The sequence below is a fragment of the Macaca thibetana genome, chromosome 9 (assembly GCF_024542745.1).
Source record: "Macaca thibetana thibetana isolate TM-01 chromosome 9, ASM2454274v1, whole genome shotgun sequence".
Classification (NCBI taxonomy): Eukaryota; Metazoa; Chordata; class Mammalia; order Primates; family Cercopithecidae; genus Macaca; species Macaca thibetana.
In genome coordinates, this window is record NC_065586.1 from 84,875,533 (window position 1) to 84,895,420 (window position 19,888).

At 41.9% G+C, this 19,888-nt stretch overlaps 2 protein-coding genes across 2 annotated transcripts in view; one reads left to right on the forward strand and one right to left on the reverse strand.

Moving 5' to 3' along the window:
* STAMBPL1 (STAM binding protein like 1) overlaps positions 1–10,193 on the forward strand; it is a 66,857-nt gene extending 56,664 nt beyond the window's left edge. Inside the window, exon 11 of the mRNA XM_050805272.1 lies at positions 9,290–10,193. Within this exon, the coding sequence (XP_050661229.1) occupies positions 9,290–9,298 (9 nt within the window). The 3' untranslated portion in view covers positions 9,299–10,193. The remainder of the gene's footprint in view (positions 1–9,289) is intronic.
* Positions 1,594–19,101, reverse strand: ACTA2 (actin alpha 2, smooth muscle). The gene is made up of 9 exons (XM_050805273.1): positions 18,828–19,101; positions 14,913–15,064; positions 13,399–13,527; positions 10,289–10,399; positions 8,293–8,377; positions 7,739–7,900; positions 6,020–6,211; positions 4,584–4,765; positions 1,594–1,886 (listed from the first exon to the last, which is right to left on the reverse strand). Exons 2-9 carry the CDS (start codon positions 15,039–15,041, stop codon positions 1,743–1,745), a joined length of 1,134 nt encoding a protein of 377 aa, XP_050661230.1. The 5' UTR covers positions 15,042–15,064; positions 18,828–19,101; the 3' UTR covers positions 1,594–1,742.
* Positions 19,102–19,888: the final 787 nt, after the last annotated feature.

Consider the following 19,888-nt stretch of genomic DNA (forward strand, 5'->3'; position numbering starts at 1 on the left):
AAGCAGGGGGATTGTTTGAGCCTAGGAGTTCAAGACCAGCCTGGGCAACATGGCAAGACCCCATCTCTATTTTTTTTTAAAGGCAGACCAAAATAATAGGGCTGTTGTAGGAGAAAATAAGATCCTAATATAAAGAGCTTGATACAGGCTGTGGTCATGGCGGGCACCAGTACATCCTAGCTCTTATTATTTGTAGTATTAACCCTAATTATCTGCAAGTTACAGGGCCAGAGAATACTAGGGAAGTTTGGGTTTTCTGGACCAAACAGACACTCAGTCCTGGGCCTGGAGGTCTCTGCAGTGAGGTGCTGCCACGGACAGAGCCACCTTCGCTCCTCAGGACAACCAGTAGCTGCTGACACACACTGTATGCACTGGAGGGCAAGCAGCTCCCAGCTTGGGAGCAACTGAGGGTGGTGAACAGCCTGGGCAAGGAGTGGTCTGAGGCTAAGACCCTAAACGGCAGGGTTGGTATTTTTTTATATCCTTGTGCCTCAGGCCAGATGGGCAAAGGAACAGCTGAAGTTGGTAACTCTCCTATCCAGTTGCGTTTCTAGAGCAATCTCTGTCTCCTCATCTATAAAGTGGGCTGATAGTAATACTTCCCTAGATAGTTGTGAAGAACAGCTGAGAGATGCTATGTGTAAAACCCTTCGCCAGATGATTGATGCTAATAGTCCTTGGAAAGTATTGTTATCTCTCTCATTCCTTCTGGCATGAATATATCCATAGTATCCTTTTCAAAGACAGAGATCAGGAGAAGGGAAACAGATGGTCCAGATGTGTAGTGAGATTTTAAGGCAGTGTTTCTCAATGTTTTTTAAAAAATCCATGTTTCCCTCAATGAACATAGAAGTCAGACCTGTTTCTATATGTACATATATATGTGTGTGTGTATATATATGTTTAATACATAGTGTATGCATTAAAAGTCATATCTTGTATATTAAAAGTCACACACATACATGTGTATACATATGGGAAATGTATATGTGTGTGTGATTTTTAATATACAAGATATTACTTTTAAGATACATAGGCACAGTGGCTTATGCCTATAATTCCAGCATTTTGGGAGGCCAAGAGGAAAGAATTGCTTGAGCCGAGAAGTTCAAGGCTGCAATGAGCTATGATTACACCATTGCACTCCAGCGACAGAGTGAGACCTTATCTCTAATATATATAGTGTATATATATACATATACACACATATATATGTGTGTATGTGTATATATATATATACGTGTGTGTATGTGTAATTGTTTTCGCCCATCAGGTTACCAGTACTGGGGTTATGAGTGTAAAGTAATATAATCACTTTGCAAGTTATGAGGTACTGTAGATTATCCCATTGATACACTGTAGTCCATGTTATTTTTTAAAATCTCCAATGTATTCTCAAATTATTCCTCTTTACAGAACCGAAATGCAGCTCCCCACTTTAGGTAATGTGATTCTACCCTTTGCTTGAGAAACATATCCATCCTAATTGTCATGTGCTCAGCTGGACCACTAGAGGGAGCCATCCTGTAACGGGTGAGGTCAACCTAACGTGATCTCGGTCGGGTATTGATCGGAGGCCAACGCTAGAAGTTACCAGTAGCCTATTTCAGATTTATTAAAAAACACATAGGTAACGAGTCAGAACTTTGGCTAGGAATGACTTGGAAAAGAACTGAAGGCACAATTCCACAGAACATTCACAGTTGTGTGCTAGAGACAGAGAGGAGCGGGAAAGTGTTTTAGAAGCATTTGCGGTGGACAATGGAAGGCCCGGCTTCATCGTATTCCTGTTTGCTGATCCACATCTGCTGGAAGGTGGACAGAGAGGCCAGGATGGAGCCACCGATCCAGACAGAGTATTTGCGCTCCGGAGGGGCAATGATCTGTCAGTCAAGATGAAAAAGAAGGGTCATTAATGTCATCATGAGTGCAGTCGTTAGTGCGATAGGACAGAGCCTGGGTGTTCTACCATGGCGTAGTTTCTTGTTCAGCAGGGACACAGGCTTGTCTGTTAGATGCCAATTGTGTCCTAATTGTGTCATGTTCTTGGCAGGACCGCCAGAGGGAGCCACGGGTTTAGAAATTCTTCAGTAAGCACATTCGTTTTTCTCATGTGTAACTCCTCAACCACACTATTGAGCAAACAGAGTTGGCTGCAAATCTAGCCATGGCCCCCACTTAAGAACCCTGGCAATGCCTCTGATTTCCATGAACTCAGCCTCAGAATTCAACACGAAACACTTTCTGTAGAAACTCTAGGCTATTCAAAAGAGAAGTTGTAATTGTGCTAGGACTTACTATACAAATGTTTTTCGATGTGGTGAAGCGAACTACCACTTTTCACCCAGATGCTCTGTTTAACAATGGGGGATTCAGGGTCCCCTGCTGGGGACATTCCCTTGCAATAGGTGCCTCTTAAGCTGCACTGTTTGGCCTTTCCCAGTGCATAGGCCTAACATGCAAGGCATGCTCATGTTTCTTAAATAAATGAATGGTTTAGGCACAGAGAACAGTGAAAACTGGTTAACCAGTTTAATCTTTATCTTCTGAGCTCTGCTTGAGCATGTACTTCTTAATACAAAGTACTGATATTTACTGAACACGTAATTATATGTCAGACACTATGCTAAGCATTTTACATGTATTATCTCATTTGATTCTCATAAATATCTTGAAGAATAAGTCTTAAATTACTCCCATATTACATATGAGGAAACAGAGGCTGAGACAGTTTAAGTAACTGACCCAGGTAACACTGGTTATATCAGTGTCAGATCTAATATTCAAACCTGGGTTCTCCCAGGTGGTTTTTTGTTTTGTTTTGTTTTTAAAAATAACCTTTTTATTTTGAAATAATTTTAGATTTTCAGAAAAGTTGTAAAGAATTTAATATAGTTTGGATGTCTCCTCCGAATCTCATGTTGGGATGTAATCCCCAGTGTTGGAGGTGGGGTCTGGTGGGAGGTGTTTGGATCACAGGGGTGGATCTCTTATGAATGGCTTAGGCTATCTCCTTGGTGATAAGTGAGCTCTTCTTCCGAGTTCACATGAGAGATCTGGTCATTTCAAAGTGTGTGGCACCCTCCCCCCAACCCCTGTCCTCTCTGTTACCCCTGCTTTTGCCATGTGAGGTGTCTGCCCCTGCTTTGCCTTCCACCATGATTCGAAGCTTTCTGAGACTGAGGCCGTCCCAGAAGCTGATGCTAGAGCTATGTTTCCTGTACAGCCTGCTGAACTGTGAGCCAATTAAACCTCTTTTCTTTACAAATTACCCAAGTCTCAGGTATTTCTTTATAGCAATGCAAGAACAGCCTATGGCAAATTCTATGGGAGTTCCCATAGGTCCCTCATCCAGTTCCGTTTTCACCAAATGTTATCATCTTATTGTCCCAGGTTTTTCCTGGTGCTCTGTACTATCTCACTACATTGGGGCCCAGAGTTTCACATTCATTTCTATTCAAGAAACTAAGTTTAGAGAACTAGGAACTGCCCAACTCTAGCAATAGCCTCTTTCTGTTATCGACCCTCAACCAGATTAATTCTGTAGTGAGCCCAGCTGCTGGCTTCATTCTCCTCCCTCTGCTGTGAAAATAAGAGGGAGGTAAGAGCTGATCAGAACGGCATCCAAGAAACACAAACCCTGTTGGAAAACAGTCTCTCTTCTCTCACGCTGAAGTGTTTTAGGGCAGGACTAGTCAGAGCCTGTCATGGAGAGAGAAAGTGTGCGTGTTTCAGTCTAGCACACTCTCTAATGTTAGCTGCATACTCCTTCTAAAAAACAGAAGGGAGTGCAAAGAGGAGAGAATTTGTTTAAATACCCACATGTGTGAACTGCACTAGAATTGCCCCTCTGCTTCCTGTGACATGAGTCAGAAAGTCCCAAGTGTGGCCTTCTTACTTCAGAGAGTGATAATAGCCTTTGAGAAGTGACCAGCCACAGGTTAAGTTTGCCTCCAAAGAATTATCTCCATTTAATCCCTGAGTTCCCTTCACTAGGGCTCAACATTCACACCACATACAGGGGTCCTGGGTGGCTCAGGGACTGAGCTTGGTCATCCTGGAGTCATTCAGTGCTTCTGAGCGCCTGTATCAAAAGATGTGCTAGACAGAGGAATGAAGATAAAATTCGAATTCCTGGCCACGGGATTGAGGTTAGTAATGGAAGAAGAGTATAACGCTCCTGAATCTACAGTGTTTAAAGTTCTTCAGAAATAAGTCTAGGTCATCTGTATTTTTTTAAAATGTGTTACATGCACGATGCATTATTTTTTTGTGTCGAGTAAACAAAATGCATATTTTAAAGAGATATGAACATGTGGGGAGCTCTGCTGATCTTGATTGCAGCTGCTGAAAGTAGCTGATAAGGATAAACAGAGATCAAATTTTGTATAAAGTCACTCAATTTTTCTTATGAACTGGATTGACTTACATCCTGTAAAATATGGGATTTGTGTCCACTACCTACCCCTAAAACCCACAATTGCGTGTCACCAAAATACAGTCTCTGAAGAGTTCTAGTCTGTGGTTATAGGGCTGACACTGCTGGCATCATTGCCACTGAGTCTGTCACTGAACAGTACCTTGATCTTCATGGTGCTGGGCGCTAGGGCCGTGATCTCCTTCTGCATTCGGTCGGCAATGCCAGGGTACATAGTGGTGCCTCCTGATAGGACATTGTTAGCGTAGAGGTCCTTCCTGATGTCAATATCACACTTCATGATGCTGTTGTAGGTGGTTTCATGGATGCCTGCAGACTCCATCCCTGGAAAAGAGACACAGGCCATGGTCCTTAGGTGGAGAGTAAAACCCAGGCTAGACGTGGAAGACCAAACTTGAGCATCTGGATGATCTTGCAGTGGACTGAGGCTGGGATGACATAATAATCTAGGAACCACCTGTCTGAGAGGCTAAAGGGTCTTGTTACGCTCTATGTCTTCCTGACTCCCTTCTGATGAGGAAGGCCTGCTGCAGCATCCTGAGGCACAGGCTACAACAGGTATCACTGATTTTTTTTAACAGACTCACTACTCACTCCATGTGGTTTAAATCAGGGGTGAAGCCTTCCGATTCCCTGTAAAGCTTCCATGCTGAGCCAATGTTGCAGCCACTCTTCAGAGCTCTCCCAGGTCTCCATTTGACAGCTACCTTGCATCTACCCCAGCCCCCAAAGCTAATGGGGCTGGATTATCAGGAAAATTTTCTATCCTGTTCAGACAAAGGATCATTTTTTCCAATCTTGCTAAAATTTTTTTGGGGGGCGGGTCTGGACTTTTGTTAATTTCTGATGCAGGTGTTTTGAAAAAAATCTCTAGGTGCCCCTTCATCTTCTGCGGTGCTGTGATGTAATGATAACGTTAACAATAGCACTACCTGATTATTAATTACTAGTGATATCTGATAATTATTGAATGCTTGCTTTTGCCAGGCAGTGGGCTAAATGTTCTTTATCTATCTCATGTAATTCTCACAGCCATTCTAGGACATAAGTAATATTACAGTCTCCACTTTATATATGAGGAGACAAATTGGGAAGGTTGTGACTTTCCCAAGATCAAGACAACTAAGACTGAAACCCAGGCTCATCCCTCTCAGAGCCTGCCTATGTAAACAACTATACAAACCTGTCTCTCCAAGACAATGTGGATGTAGGAACAGACTCACTTTGAGTGCTCTTCTATTTTTCTCTCCCCCAGCATTCCCAAATTCTCAGCATTCAGCACACTCTCCCTACCCTTTCCACTGTCTCCAAAGCATAGGCATTATTTAATTCTTTCATCATACACCAAGAATGCTTTGGGCTTAACTGCAACGTATATATTGTTTTCTTCGAAAGAAAACCTCTTTCCTGGCCTCATTATGTCTTCTCACCTTGAATATGTGGCACTTTCCCTTTTTCTGGTTTAGAAATGCTTTTGGTCTTGGGGCAACCGTCACTTGTCTCCATGTTCTGGAGGCTGGCTTGATACGGGAGAAGACAATGACTCCCCTTCCCAGGAAAAGGGCGTTTGTTGCCTACCGATGAAGGATGGCTGGAACAGGGTCTCTGGGCAGCGGAAGCGTTCATTTCCGATGGTGATCACTTGCCCATCAGGCAGCTCGTAACTCTTCTCAAGGGAGGAGGAGGATGCGGCAGTGGCCATCTCATTTTCAAAGTCCAGAGCTACATAACACAGTTTCTCCTTGATGTCCCGGACAATCTCACGCTCAGCTGTCAACCAGATACAAACATTGTGGCAAACATTAGGGTCTGCACAGGTGGTAAAGATCTACCTACCCTACTTCAGTCTCTCCCTCAAGATATACGCCTTCAAAAAATGTGTCAGTTCAATATTCTTCAATCCAAAATCCATGATGACAATGACGTAGTAGGGCCACCAGGGAATCACCTCTGTTCCTAGCACACTGTCTCATGCATAGTAGGCCCTCAGTATGCGTTGTCTGGGAAATGTATAACAAGAATAAAATGAGCTAGCTAGAGAAAGGCTCACAGTAGGGGATCCTTTTTTACCATAACTTTTTTTTTTTTTTTTGCAGGATAACTATTCTCTATTATAATTATTTTATAACAGAAAGTTTGTTATATTGTATTTTCAGTTAACCAGGAAGTCTTAGGCTGAATCAGCTCCGCAGGGGCCCCAGAATTTTCTAAAAGTCTGAGATCATGTTGCTTGGGCCAGTAAATAGCAGCTCAACCCTTTGGCACATTTCTCACCCTCCAGGAAAGAGGTGGTGCTGTCTCAGGACCAGGCCTAGTCCGGAGGTTTTCAGCAGTGCATCCTGTACGAGATATGGAAGAGGTGGGCAGGCAGAGACCTTTCAGACTTCTGCTCTCTCAAGTTACAGGCTATTAATTCTATCTGAGGCTCTAGGAACCTTTTTGAGGCATCTTGAGATTCTTTGTAGGGAGCAGAGGAGGAATGCAATTATTCAACTTCATATTGCAAGTGGAGACTTTAACAGTGGCAGGGTTCAAGTTTCAAGCCTCAAATTTGGAGCATAAAGTAAGCCACAGGCACATTCAGAAACCTAAATGTGTGGACAATACCAAATTGCTAAGGGGAGGGCAGGTAGCTGGAGCCACCAGCACTGAGGACATACCATGTTTCTGGCAATGCTGACACTTTCCTCTTGTGAGGGAGGACTGGGTGCACCGGCTTAGAATCTGAATACATATGTGTCACTGTGTTAGCTATTAACACGTATCACTGGTAATAGCTAACAATTATTGAATACTTACTCTATGTCAAGTATTCCACATGCATTCTTCCATTTAATACTCCTAACAATCATGTGATACAGGATCTATTATTATCTGCATTTTACAAATAAAGAGACTGTGGTTGGTTAACTTGTTCAAGCTCACAGAGCTACTGAGTAGCAGAGTTGGGACTCAAGTCCTATCACAATGTCTCCTGCCAATCACCACACCGTGCCATCTTCAGTCTCTGCACAATCTTCTTCTATTTGCTAATGGAGGGGATTTAAAAAAGATCAAGTATGCAACACTGACTAATGCATAACACTGGGTGTCTATAACTGTTCTCCTCAAGGAAATAGTGTAATCATTTTGCAACTTCACATAGCAAAGAAAGATGTGCTTTGCTCTGTGCATTAGAGCCAGGCCTTGCCATTTGCAAATCTTCATCCCATCATCTCCTTGGATAGTGAGGATTGTCCTGGAAGTTGCTGAGCAACACACTGATCCCCTCTGCCCCTTATCTCCCACAGGCCTCACCGGTAGTAACGAAGGAATAGCCACGCTCAGTCAGGATCTTCATGAGGTAGTCAGTGAGATCTCGGCCAGCCAGATCCAGACGCATGATGGCATGGGGCAAGGCATAACCTTCATAGATGGGGACATTGTGGGTGACACCATCTCCAGAGTCCAGCACGATGCCTGGGAGACAGTTGGGCATGATAGAAGTGACCATGGCAGCTGGCATGTGGTTACTTGCTGGCCAAGTAGAGGGAAGCCTTGGGGAGAGGGAATTTCTGAGCTTCTTATTTAAGAAGAGAAAAGAGGGCATGTGATAGGAGAGGTGAGGTGGGACAGGGCTTGGGGAAGATGAAAAAAAGGGAAGAACAGGAAGAGGAAAACAGTAGAAAAAAGTTCTGCTAGAAATATGAGGTCGAGGGCTTATTTTGAACATGAGAAGGTGTTTTAGGGCTGGGTTCAGCCGTGTCCATTCTAACTCAGCCCCAGTCCATCACCCCCACGTGTTAATGACCATTCAGTCCCATCTCTGGTGGTGCGCTCCGACCAACTTCCTGCCCCTCCCAGTCACCTACCGGTTGTGCGTCCAGAGGCGTAGAGGGATAGCACCGCCTGGATAGCCACATACATGGCTGGAACATTGAAAGTCTCAAACATAATCTGCAAAGCAATCCAAAGAGCTGTTAGTGAAGGTGCCCATCTGACAAAGAATGGTCAGGAGAGCACACCTGGTTGATGGATGTAGAGGGGCCTGACCTGTTCTGGGCAGAGGAGGCCAAAGTAAGGAGGATCAGAACAGCCCTGGTCACATAAAGAGGAGAAATGAAGGTGTGAATGGGGAGCCATGACATCAGTGGCCTGACAGGGTGGGGAGGGGAAGAAGCAGTGTGCACACAAGGCTTGGCCAGGGGAAAGGAAAGTCTAGCTTCTGTCTGTGGTCTTGGCTTTGACTAATAGTCACCAAACTAATAGTTGACTACTAGTGGCTTCATTCCAGGTCTCTTAACTATAAACAGAGGAGGAGTTTGGACTAAATGAGATCTCCAGTTTTTCCAGTGCAGACAGTCTAGGGCTTATTAACTATGTCAAAGCCAGAAGAAAAAGAGAAGACAACATTCAGGTTTTGATTTCTCTGGTATAAAGAAAGAAAACTTTTAAATCTGAAGCTCAGGCTGGCTAGGATTAGCCCCATTTCTGTGATTTGCCTGAGGTTCCATTTAATCGATTCCACCTTTTTATGTAGTTGCTGGGTCAATGCTAACCCTAGAATCTGAGGCCATTCTGGCTGCAGTGGGAGAGGCCCTGATTCCTGGAAGACAGGACCTGCCCATGGGTAATAGAGGACCACATAGAATGTCAGTGTCCCAGTTGGTGCAGTCCAGGGACAAGATTAGAACCAAGCCCTTCCAGGTCACTTGTGAGAAGTTTGTGCATCAGGAGATGTCTGTGGGTCTTCATTTCTCCCTCTGTAAGACCCTTCCTACTCTATTAACCAAACTGTCTGACATCATTCACTAGCGAGCCATAATTTCCAACCTTTTTTTTTTTTTTTTGCCTTCACACCATTGACAGGAACAATAATTCATCAGAAGCAACATCTCTTGCGACATGCAGTGATTTTCAGGCCTACAGATGTTTCCCTGTGGAGAATAAGTGCTAGTGGGTTGGTGCAAGCACCAGGAGCTCTTCTGAGGAAAAGGCCTTGCAGTTATTTACATTTATGATTCTCCAATGCTGGAAGATCATGGATCAATCCCAGGCTCTGCCAGTTCTGGCTATGTGACCCTGGGAGAATCATTTAATGTATCTGAGCCTCAATTTCTTCATTTATATAAACAATATAATCATTGTTCCTGCTTCACATTGCTAGAACTTAAAGAGACAATGAATGTAAAATGCTGAGCCTAGTACCTGACCATAATGTTGTTATTTAATAGCTCATCCAAACTAGAAAACTCCTCTGTCTGGTGGACTGGATGGGATTCTATCATAAGGTCTTTAGCTTCAAACAAGTAATAATAATGACAATAATAACTATTATTTGTTGGATGTTTATTAGGAACCATGATATACATCTGTCGTTTCATCTTGTTGTTAATGTTCACATCAATCTTTTTGAAAAATAATAGTATTAATATTACTTCCAACTTATAGACAAGGAAACTAAGGCTCTGAGAAATTAACTGAATTCTTTAAGGTTACATAACTGATAAGTGGCAGATCCAGTTTTCAAACCTAGATATGTCTGACTCTCGAACCCAAATTCCTAATGTATGTGATGCTGCATTTTGAAGTGACTTCTCCTTAGACATTTTAACTTAAACGTGGCCTCTTCTCAATGAAATCTCTTAAATTTCCTATTGCTTTTGGAGGCAAAGGGCTGGTCCCTGCAGGAAGGATGCAAGTACCATCAAGCTGTTCCTGTCCTTTGGGATCCCTGAGTTCATTGAAGGTTATCAGTCTGTTGGTGGACTCCTAGCTCTGGCCTTCTCTCTGCTGTCCTGCATAGCCTCCTTCTAACAGAACTTTCCCCAGACCCCAAAGTGTTGTGTGCTGGGGTAGCATACTTACCTGGGTCATTTTTTCCCGATTGGCCTTGGGGTTCAGGGGCGCCTCCGTGAGCAGGGTGGGATGCTCTTCAGGGGCAACACGAAGCTCGTTGTAGAAAGAGTGGTGCCAGATCTAGTGAGTTGGGGGACAGAGAAGAAACACAATGATGTGCTGTCATGAAGCCCTGCATTTCCCAAAAAGGGACCAGAAGCTACTTGACACCAAGACCAAAGGAAATGCTACAAATACTCATCATGTGTCCATGGTTTTATAGATGCAGAGACTGAAGGTCAAAGTGTGTGAGTACTTTCCCAAATGATTCACATCTAGTAAGTGACTGAGCAGAATCCCTAACCCAGATCTGTGAGGCAGGATGGTATACTGGTTAAGGGCACAACCCTTGATCAAACCTTGGGTTCAAAGCCCAGCTCGGACACTTCTTGGTTGTGTGAGTTTAGGCAAGTTTTTAACCCTTCTCAGCATCAGTCTCATGATTGGTAATAGGGAGATGAAAATAATTAGTGTGTACCTCATTGGGTCTTTGTGCAAATGAATAAGGTAACCCTTGAGTTATTGTTCAGCCCAGTGTCTGGCCCAGAATCAATGTTATTATCATTCAACTCTATTTTCTTTGTTCTCTCTTTCCATTTTAATGTTCATGGGAAAATGATTTAATTTTGTAAATAAAAAGACAAATGAATGTGTATATGAATAAATGACGCTTACTTGGAAACCTAATTGACACTTTTAATGCTTCTAGAGAAGTTGCCCTTTGCAATGTTATATGAAGAAGAGAACAGGGCTCCCTGACTCTTGCCTCCATCACCCTTTTTGCTCTCGAGGGATGAGAAAAGCTTCCTCTATCAGCACACTCTGGATCTTTCACTCACAGTGAGACTTTTGGCCTTCAGCTGTTTCCAAAAGGCCCACACCTACGTATAGTGTGTCTATGTGAAGGTACTTTGGACATAACTACATTTGCTTTATGGTTGAGCACTTTCTTTAATTCCTAGATGCCGAAAAGAACAAACCATTGCAAAAAGGACTAAATTGATTAATCTTTAAAAGCTTGAAAATTCTCCACCAGAGCCATGAATATGAGATTCACCCAAAATCAAAACAGAGCAAAACAAGAACTGCTGATGAAAGCTTATAAATTAGCTAAAGCAAAATTAGCTTTCAAGACTATCTTATTCCACTTTCTTTTGTTTTGGATTTGTGGTTGATGGAAAGGAAATGAAACTTCTCAAAGTTTTGTTTCTTTAGTGGATTGAAAGCAGCAGACTGCTCAAAAAATCCTGCCAGTCTCAACAAGCAACCCTTCTCCTTCTCTCTCGCTTTCTCTTCACCCCCACCAGAAGATACTTTGAATTTAAATTTTAGAACTAAGGGAAGTTTTTTGTTCTTATAGTCTCTCTCTAGGAGGATACATTCTAAGATGTTGTCAGCTCCATGGAGAAATTCTAAAATAATATTTTCCTGTTGATATTGATATCTTTTTCTCTGTGCAAACTGCAATCTTACCAAATCTAGAATCCTCAATTAAGCAAACCTACTGATAGGAAATTTTTGCAGAAAGATGGAGCTTGGAGCATTACTGCTGATAAATTCTGACAACATTGTGTATTTTTTTTTAAGTGACAAATTGTGTGTGTGTAGTAGTAGTAGTAATAGTAGTAGTAGTAATGAGCTGATAGATAAATAAAAGGCCAGATGTTGTGATTCTGATATATCTTGCTGCATTTAAAATTTGTATGTCACTTTCTCATTATTTCTTCTGTTTTTTCTCTGATCACTGGTGTCTGTAATGTTTAATGAGCAAACATCAAAATCTTAGAATTTAGCTCTTCTTCTCATTAGCTCTTCTATAAGTGTCTGGGAGATAAGGCCTCATGTAATACAACACAGAGAAATAATTTTTAAAATATTTGTCATATAGCGTTTTTCAGTGGCTATTGTGCTTCGGTGTGTGGTGAGACATTCAGAAATGTAACAAATCTGCAATGTTACAGTCCTGTTTACTATAGTGAAAACAAAAACATTTTTAATTTAGATGTTTAGAGTGAGTTAATGAACACCTTTCAAGAATGGGCTGTTTAAGGTCCAGCATTTCAAGCATTTCAAGCCCTCTTTAGCTGTATTGCACTGAGAGGGATAGCCATACAGCCCCTGATGAGAAAGAAAGGAGCGTTATTCTCTGAGCTGCTGCTCATGCACTGCTTGTCCTAGGAGGGCAACCGAGTTGACATGAGCAACAGATGATTAATTCCCTGCAGTGGCAAAGGGCTACTCTTCTCATCTACAGAACTGTCATCCACTAATTAGTTAATAAACCCTAATAGGCAAGGACATTGTTTTTCCTTTTCTTTAGAGACAGAGTCTTGCTCTGTTGCCCAGGCTGGAGTGCAGTGGTATGATCAACTCACTGCAGCTTCGATCTCCTGGGCCTGAATGATCCTACCACCTCAGCCTCCTGAGTAGCTGGGGCTACAGTTGCATGCTACCACACACTGTTAATTAAACATTTTTTTTTTCTTCTTAGTAGAGACAGGGTTTTGCTATGTTGCCCAGGCTGGTCTCGAACTCCTGGCTTCAAGTGATCCAAAGTGTTGGGATTACAGGTGTGAGTCACTGTGCCCTGCAGGATTTTTTTCTTCTTTTTTTTGAGATAGAGTCTCACTCCCTCACCTAGGCTGGAGTAGGATCTTGGCCCACTGCAGCCTCCATCTCCCAGGCTCAAGTGATCCTCCCACCTCAATCTCTCAAGTAGCTTGGACTGAGGTGTGTGCCACCATGCCTGGCTAATTTCATTTATTTTTTGTAGAGATAGGATCTCACTATGTTACCCAGCCTGGTCTCAAACTCCTGGGCTAAGCGATCCTCCCACCTTGGCTTCCCAAAGTATTGGGATTACAGGTATGAGCAACTGTGCCTGGCAAGGGAATTTTTTTTAAAGAGACATTTCAGGAATTTTTTTTCAATGGGTAATAACCCACAATGAACATTAACAAGTAAAAGTAAAGTTGAACAATGTGAGCCAGTTATTTCCCCAGCAGTAGCGTGGTGTTCTGTATCAGGTAACACAGGGATTATGTATCCTGAGGGCCCAAGCTGCAGCAAACCTCCCATACCTTTTCCATGTCGTCCCAGTTGGTAATGATGCCGTGTTCTATCGGGTACTTCAGGGTCAAGATTCCTCTTTTGCTCTGTGCTTCGTCACCCACGTAGCTGTCTTTTTGTCCCATTCCCACCATCACCCCCTAAAAAGGTTCAACACATTATGAGTCAGCATCTTCTAGAACTTGTGAATTAATTACAGTCAAGCCACAAAAGGTTAAATCATTGAGATGGAAAGTTTCTCTTCTGATTATCAGCAACAATAAACATATTGAGTCTCATTGCCACTATGCTCTTAAGCAACATTCTGTAGTTGATTGGAAAAAGACCAGAATTGCCTTCAAATAAAAGGAGATGTTGGGGGAAAGTCAACTTTACTTTGTATTTTTATCTCCTATGTTCCTTGATGAGCTTTTTTAGGGCAGAGATCATGTCTGTCTTGTCCATCACTATAGCAAATTGCATGGCATATTTGTGGCACTCAATAATTATTTGTTGAGAGAAGGATTAAAGTTTTACATATTTGTTAAATTGCATTTTGTGTCTTATAAATCCTTTAAACTGTACTTTTAAAGTCATCACCTACCCAAAAGAATATGAGTATTATTTTCTAACTATTATAAGCAAAAGCATTGCATCTACAACCACTTGAGGCTTGATTTCTAATGGATAAGTTCATACCAATCAACTGTGAAGACATTTGCCTAAATTAGTCAGCTGCATTTTTTTAAAAATCATTATGGTGAAGCTCTTAAAAACTTACTAGATTTTAAATTGCACTGGAGTGACTATTTCAGAACTACAAAACAGCCGTGGCTACTAGGGACCCTTAAAAGAGCAACTTGTGCAGAATATCTCCACTGCATAAAGATCAACGAATTCAGACAGACTGCATTCATTGGGAGAGGTTTCTATTATTTATTCTCATGAGTATATCCCAAGCAGAGAGGCATAAACATCAATCAGATAGCCCCAATGCACAAAATACATTTCTGATGTGAAGGAGATTTTCTGAGATGAAATTACTGAGTTTTTACCATGTGATGCCACCAATGCTTTGTTTACACATAATATGTAGAATTACCATGTGGCTGTCCAAATATATTTTGTTGACAGCTAATATTATGTAAAATTGCATTTGGTATCCATCTAACATCAACTCTGTATGGTTAAGTGACCTGGACTTTTATTGTAGTTTCTTTCCAAACAGTAGCTTTGGTATGCATCAGGATAATGTATAAGCATTTCTGATGGTGAAGAAATGATTTTGATGATGATGATGACTATATTTAGACAAAAAGGACACATGAAAAAGGGGCAGATTTTGTATCTGATAGACACCCATCAGATAATCTGTCTACGTTGTATGTGAAATTGGCATTTACTCCTGGACCTTAATCATGAGAGGTATATTTTTAACAAGGATACATAACTTCTGGGCAGAAAGAGATAGACAATCTGTGGATAAACATGGGCACAGAGGAACCTGCTCTGTGCCCTGTTATGTTCCAATCATAATTTTCCTCACCTGATGTCTGGGACGTCCCACAATGGATGGGAAAACAGCCCTGGGAGCATCGTCCCCAGCAAAGCCGGCCTTACAGAGCCCAGAGCCATTGTCACACACCAAGGCAGTGCTGTCCTCTTCTTCACACATAGCTGGAGCTGCTTCACAGGATTCTATTGAAAACAGGGAGGAAGCAACCTCAGCTGTAATTGGGCATTTGTGGCACTTACCTGACAACTCCCACCTCCAAGGCTGGGTTTGGGGGCCCTCCTCTGTTCTCCTAGTGCTCTCCCGTCACCCTTATCTAATACAGCACTTATCTGGAAGTACTTTAGTTAGACTGTAAGGTTTCAGTAAGGTGAAACTCTGACTTCCAAAACTGACTTCTGTGTTTATACAACTTTATGTAGTGACCGGCATCTCATGTGTTCTCGTGAGCACTTTAAAGGTGGACCGAGCCAGTGAATGAATAAATAAACTGCAGAGCACAGATGGGAACTCCAGACTCTGAGACCAGATCTTTGCAGGTAGTTGCTTACCTTACGTTAAACAAGCATCTCGATTGTCCTGTCTGTATCAACCCAAATATACATTTTTCTAGATATGCTTTACCTTTTTGAAATTTTTTCAAACAGCTAGATTTTTGAGGGAGAGGCAGCATGTAAAAATTTAAAAATGTTAAAATGTCAAGTGTTTAATGGAGAAAGCTTTTTGAATCATAAGGACTTTTACTTTACCCTCAGAGAAGCTTTGAAATAAAATTTTCGGAGAAGGTGCTTTAAATTTTAGGGGCTGCAATTATCCACCATTAATAAAAGTCACTGTTAAACTAAAAGTTCAACAAGTGAGGGTGAGCCTGATGGATTATATATCATATGGTAGAATACTTTACTGCCATTAAAAAGGTAGAGTAAGAGGATAAGCAAAAGGTAGTTCTTATGTAAGTCATCGGTTAGAAAAAGTAACATTGTACATCTCATTAAAAATGTATTTTTTATGCATTGCAAAAAGATTAATCATATTTAGCAAGATGTTGACTGGGGTTGTGATGAAGTGGTGGGTTTCGTAGGTGTTTTTAATTATCTTCCCTTGGTTCTGTCATATTTTTAAAATTTTCTATATTGAATGTGTATTTCTTTGGTAATAAAACAAAATTTTAAATAACCCACTTTATACTTGGATCCTTTTGTAAAATTAGAAGGGCTGCAGCAGCATATCAACTTATAAATTTGAGAAATTGAAGGCATTTTAGAGGACATTTTCATCCAATGCTCTCATTTTCACAAATAAGGAAATCAGGAATTGATTGCTCAAGGGCACACAGGGCATTAGAGGCAGAGCTCCAACCAGACATCAGGTACCCTTTAGCCACCCTTGGTTTCCAGTTCAAGCTCTCTTCCAGTTTTCTAATCACAATTAGGTTGAAATGTTCCGTTAAGAGAAGGACACCCAGAGTTTTCTGCCTGGCACTGAGATCTCAATTAGGATTTCAAATTGAGAAAATTTCTTCTTTTAAATGGGTGAACTGATTGCACCTCCAAATTCATATATAAAAAAGGCAGTTCTTTAAGGATACGTCTGAGAAGTAGGGAAATAAAATAGCTATTACAGAGTTGGAGTTCTGCCAAAACATTCCCACAAAATCAAACCTGCGTCTTGCCAAAGGCCTAAAACTTCCTTAGCAGTGCTTCATGTAAAATAATTCTTTGCAAAGAACATAAAACTGCAATTGAGATGACATATTTTAAAGTCAAGGCGTGTAATATTGTATTCAACTGACAGGGAAACCAAGCCTTAAGGTTTGGTTTAAATTACTTGTCCAAGAACCTTGAACTGATACATTTAGGACAACGAAGATTTCAGATCACAGTGACAGACTGCCTGGATTTGAGTCCAGGCTCCAACACTTAGATGCTGTGTGATTTTAGTTATTTAACATCTCTAAACCACAATTTCCTTGCTATAAAACAGTAATGATATCGAGACATACCTCATGGAGTTCTTATGGAGATTGGATTTTTAAAGTATTTAAAATAATTTATAGCAGCAGAGATGCTCTAAGTTTTCAGTAAATACTAATTTTATCATATTATTATTACTATCACTGTGTGATTATTTTCATTATCCAGATCTCTTTGTTTCTAACCTTTGCTTTCTTTCCACACTGCTCCAGGCTTAGAATACAAATAATCAACATGTGGATTCCACTTGCAAGAATGGAAATGGGACTTAGGAATGGCTTGCCCTTTCCTTTCCCACCCTTCTTTTCCCTTTCCAGATGCTGAATTATGTTTGACATTCCTGTGATTTGACTTCCCCCATAGCAGATTAAGAAGCTTTAGAAAAGAGGCGAGAACTGTAAAGGAGACAAAAGGGAAGAAGCTTAAGAGCCTGGGGTATCTGTCAGAAGCAGCCAGCCCCAGGGGATAAGCAGGCGCTCTATGGATGTGCTGAGTGCACTTTCCAAACCAAAAGTAAGGGCTGAAAAGAGGACAAAACATTTCAAATTAGGATGGTCTCTGAAAATGGGAAGGTATGGTGACCATGAATGCCGGGATATTTTTAATAACTGTTTTGTTGGGCAGTGATGGCTTGGGAGGAGGGGTTGACTATACTCAGAAAAAGTAGGCTGACTCTCAGCATCAGCAAGAATGCAGAAAAATAAATCTCAAAATTCAGCAAATTTTTTTTACTTGGCCAAAAGAAAAAAAAAAAAAGAAAAGAAAAAGAAAATCCAGGAAGAATGTTATAATGTCCAAAAGGAGCACTGTCATTGAAGAAGTCACTGTGTCCCTGGAAAGAGTCCGCTCAGTGGTTTGGAACTCTTCTCTAACCTGAATGAGCAGCTCGGTTTGGAGCAAAGCATTTCCTAATTAGGTAAAACACGCTTGAGTGTCTGGTTTTGGAACTGCACCCAGGTCAGGGGGTTTGCTCCAACTGACTAGAGTTCATCTTGTGCCAAAAATGAGTCGTTGATGGGAGGGGAAAGAAGATTACAGTTCCCAGCTCATTCGTCTTGAAACGCAAACCATATTTAGTCATGAATCACAAAATGCTAGGAAAATCTCGGCATGAAAACTCCAGTCTGAGCTGAAGCTGCCAAGCCTTGATTTGCAGCGAAGCTCAGCCTGGGGTGGCAGGGCTGGCTCCACAGTCACACTTGCCTCACCAGGCTGAGGGAAGCTTTAAGCTGAGAGAGATGCAAACCAGATATCCCGCCGGGAGGCACACACAGCTGTCAGATGCAGACTCTGCTCCCTCCCTCTTTCTTTCCAGAGAAAAATTCAGTTGGTCACCTGCTGTGCTCTGCTGCAAATGACCAATGATGCAGATCCGAACATGTAAGGTCACACATACACATTTCCAACAAAAAAGAGATATACATTTCCAACAGAAGACACTACCAGTTAGAGCCAGGGAAACCCAGAAGTGAATACACAAATTCAGGCGCAAAGACTAGGCAACTATTCTCTGTTCACTTCCGAAATCCACTTCCAGACACCTTAGCTGCACCAAAAATACAGCCCAGTGAAAAAAATCCCTACACCAAATCAGAACCAAAAACAAATCTCAGAGTTTCCAGTGCCTAAATACAAATAAATGTATAACTTACTGCACACAGCTAACCTGCATACCTGTGTTGTGCTGCAAGATCTGGGCTGCTTGTTTAGTATGAACATTTTGTAAGTGACATGCATTAATAAAATTTTCATATTCTTCTCCACCCCTTCCATCATACCAAACTACATATTAGCCTTGTCTTTAATGTTAGATCATTGAAGCCAAAAGCTACAATCATTTTAGTAGAACAATCTTCATTCAGAAATATCAGTGCATGAACCCAGCCAAATCCCTGCAGATGATGTCTTGTTATTCTGGGTAATTAAAAGAGCCACTGGAATCTATAAGTCATATCCCTGGGCTGGCGCCACTTACCCTGACAGTGCTTGGCTGGGCTTCTCCACACTGGGTGGTGTTCAGGGAAGCTGAACGCTGAAGGGTTATATAGCCCCTTGGCCTGCTCTCCTCCCACTTGCTTCCCAAACAAGGAACAAAGACAGACTTGAGCCTGTCGTCAGTCTAACACAGCCATATAGGGACCTCAGCACAAAACTCTCTAATCTGGGTGGCCGGAGGCCTGGGTCTCTTCCACTGCATTCCACTGCTCTGTTCATGAAACGGGAGGCGGCTCAGCTGCCTGTGGGAGATAAACACGCCAAGCCTTCAGAACAACTGCAGAAATGCCCAGAGACACTGAGTTAGGGTAATGGGCAGATGCAGGCATGGTTTGCACATTCCACGGAGGATCCAGCTTGCCGTCATGCTGGAATTTCAGGCCATTTTCTAATAAACTGAGAACAGAAAGGGGCAGAAAGGGCTGCCTCTGCCTAGCACGGACTTTTAAAACTCTTATACCATGGTAGCATGCAAGGAAGAAAGATATTCCTTCAGTCGTCTATAAATACATAGAGGGAGTGATGATTTTATGGTAGGCACACTGTTTATAAATCAAGTTCTTGAGGGATGTGAGTGGAAGTAGGAATTGAAGTTAGAGACAAGGTTGACAGGTCTATGTTTTACAAAGAGGAATTTGGTTGTTAGCTTTATTATAACTACATTCATTTTGTTGTTGTTGTTGTTGTTTGTTTTTTGGTGCATTAGCTTTGTCTACTAATTTGTCACTGAGCAAATTAGCAACATAAGTAGGGACCATCCTTTGACGAAAGAGTCTACCCAGCAGCCGGTCAAAGAAGTAGTTTGGAAAAGAAAGGAGATTGTTCAAAGGAAGCCTCTCTAGCCCTCCTCTTTGCCCACTAACCTACTTGACAGGAAGTAGAGAGACCAAGTGATATGGTTTGGTTCGATGTCCCCACCCAAATCTCATCTCGAATTCTAATCTCCATAATCCCCACATGTCCAGAGAAAGGCTAGGTGGGAGGTGCCTGGATCATGGGGGCGTTTTCTCCCACGCTGTTCTCATGAAAGTGAGTGAGTTC

Bases quoted from the DNA above. Each gene is read 5' to 3' on its own strand.
- ACTA2 (XM_050805273.1), bottom strand. From the start codon at position 15,041: ATGTGTGAAGAAGAGGACAGCACTGCCTTGGTGTGTGACAATGGCTCT. The intron at 6,212-7,738 runs GTGAGGCCTGTG...TCTGGTTGACAG, and splicing joins CTATTCCTTCGTTACTACCG to CTGAGCGTGAGATTGTCCGG. The intron at 1,887-4,583 runs GTACTGTTCAGT...CTTGACTGACAG, and splicing joins CCAGCACCATGAAGATCAAG to ATCATTGCCCCTCCGGAGCG.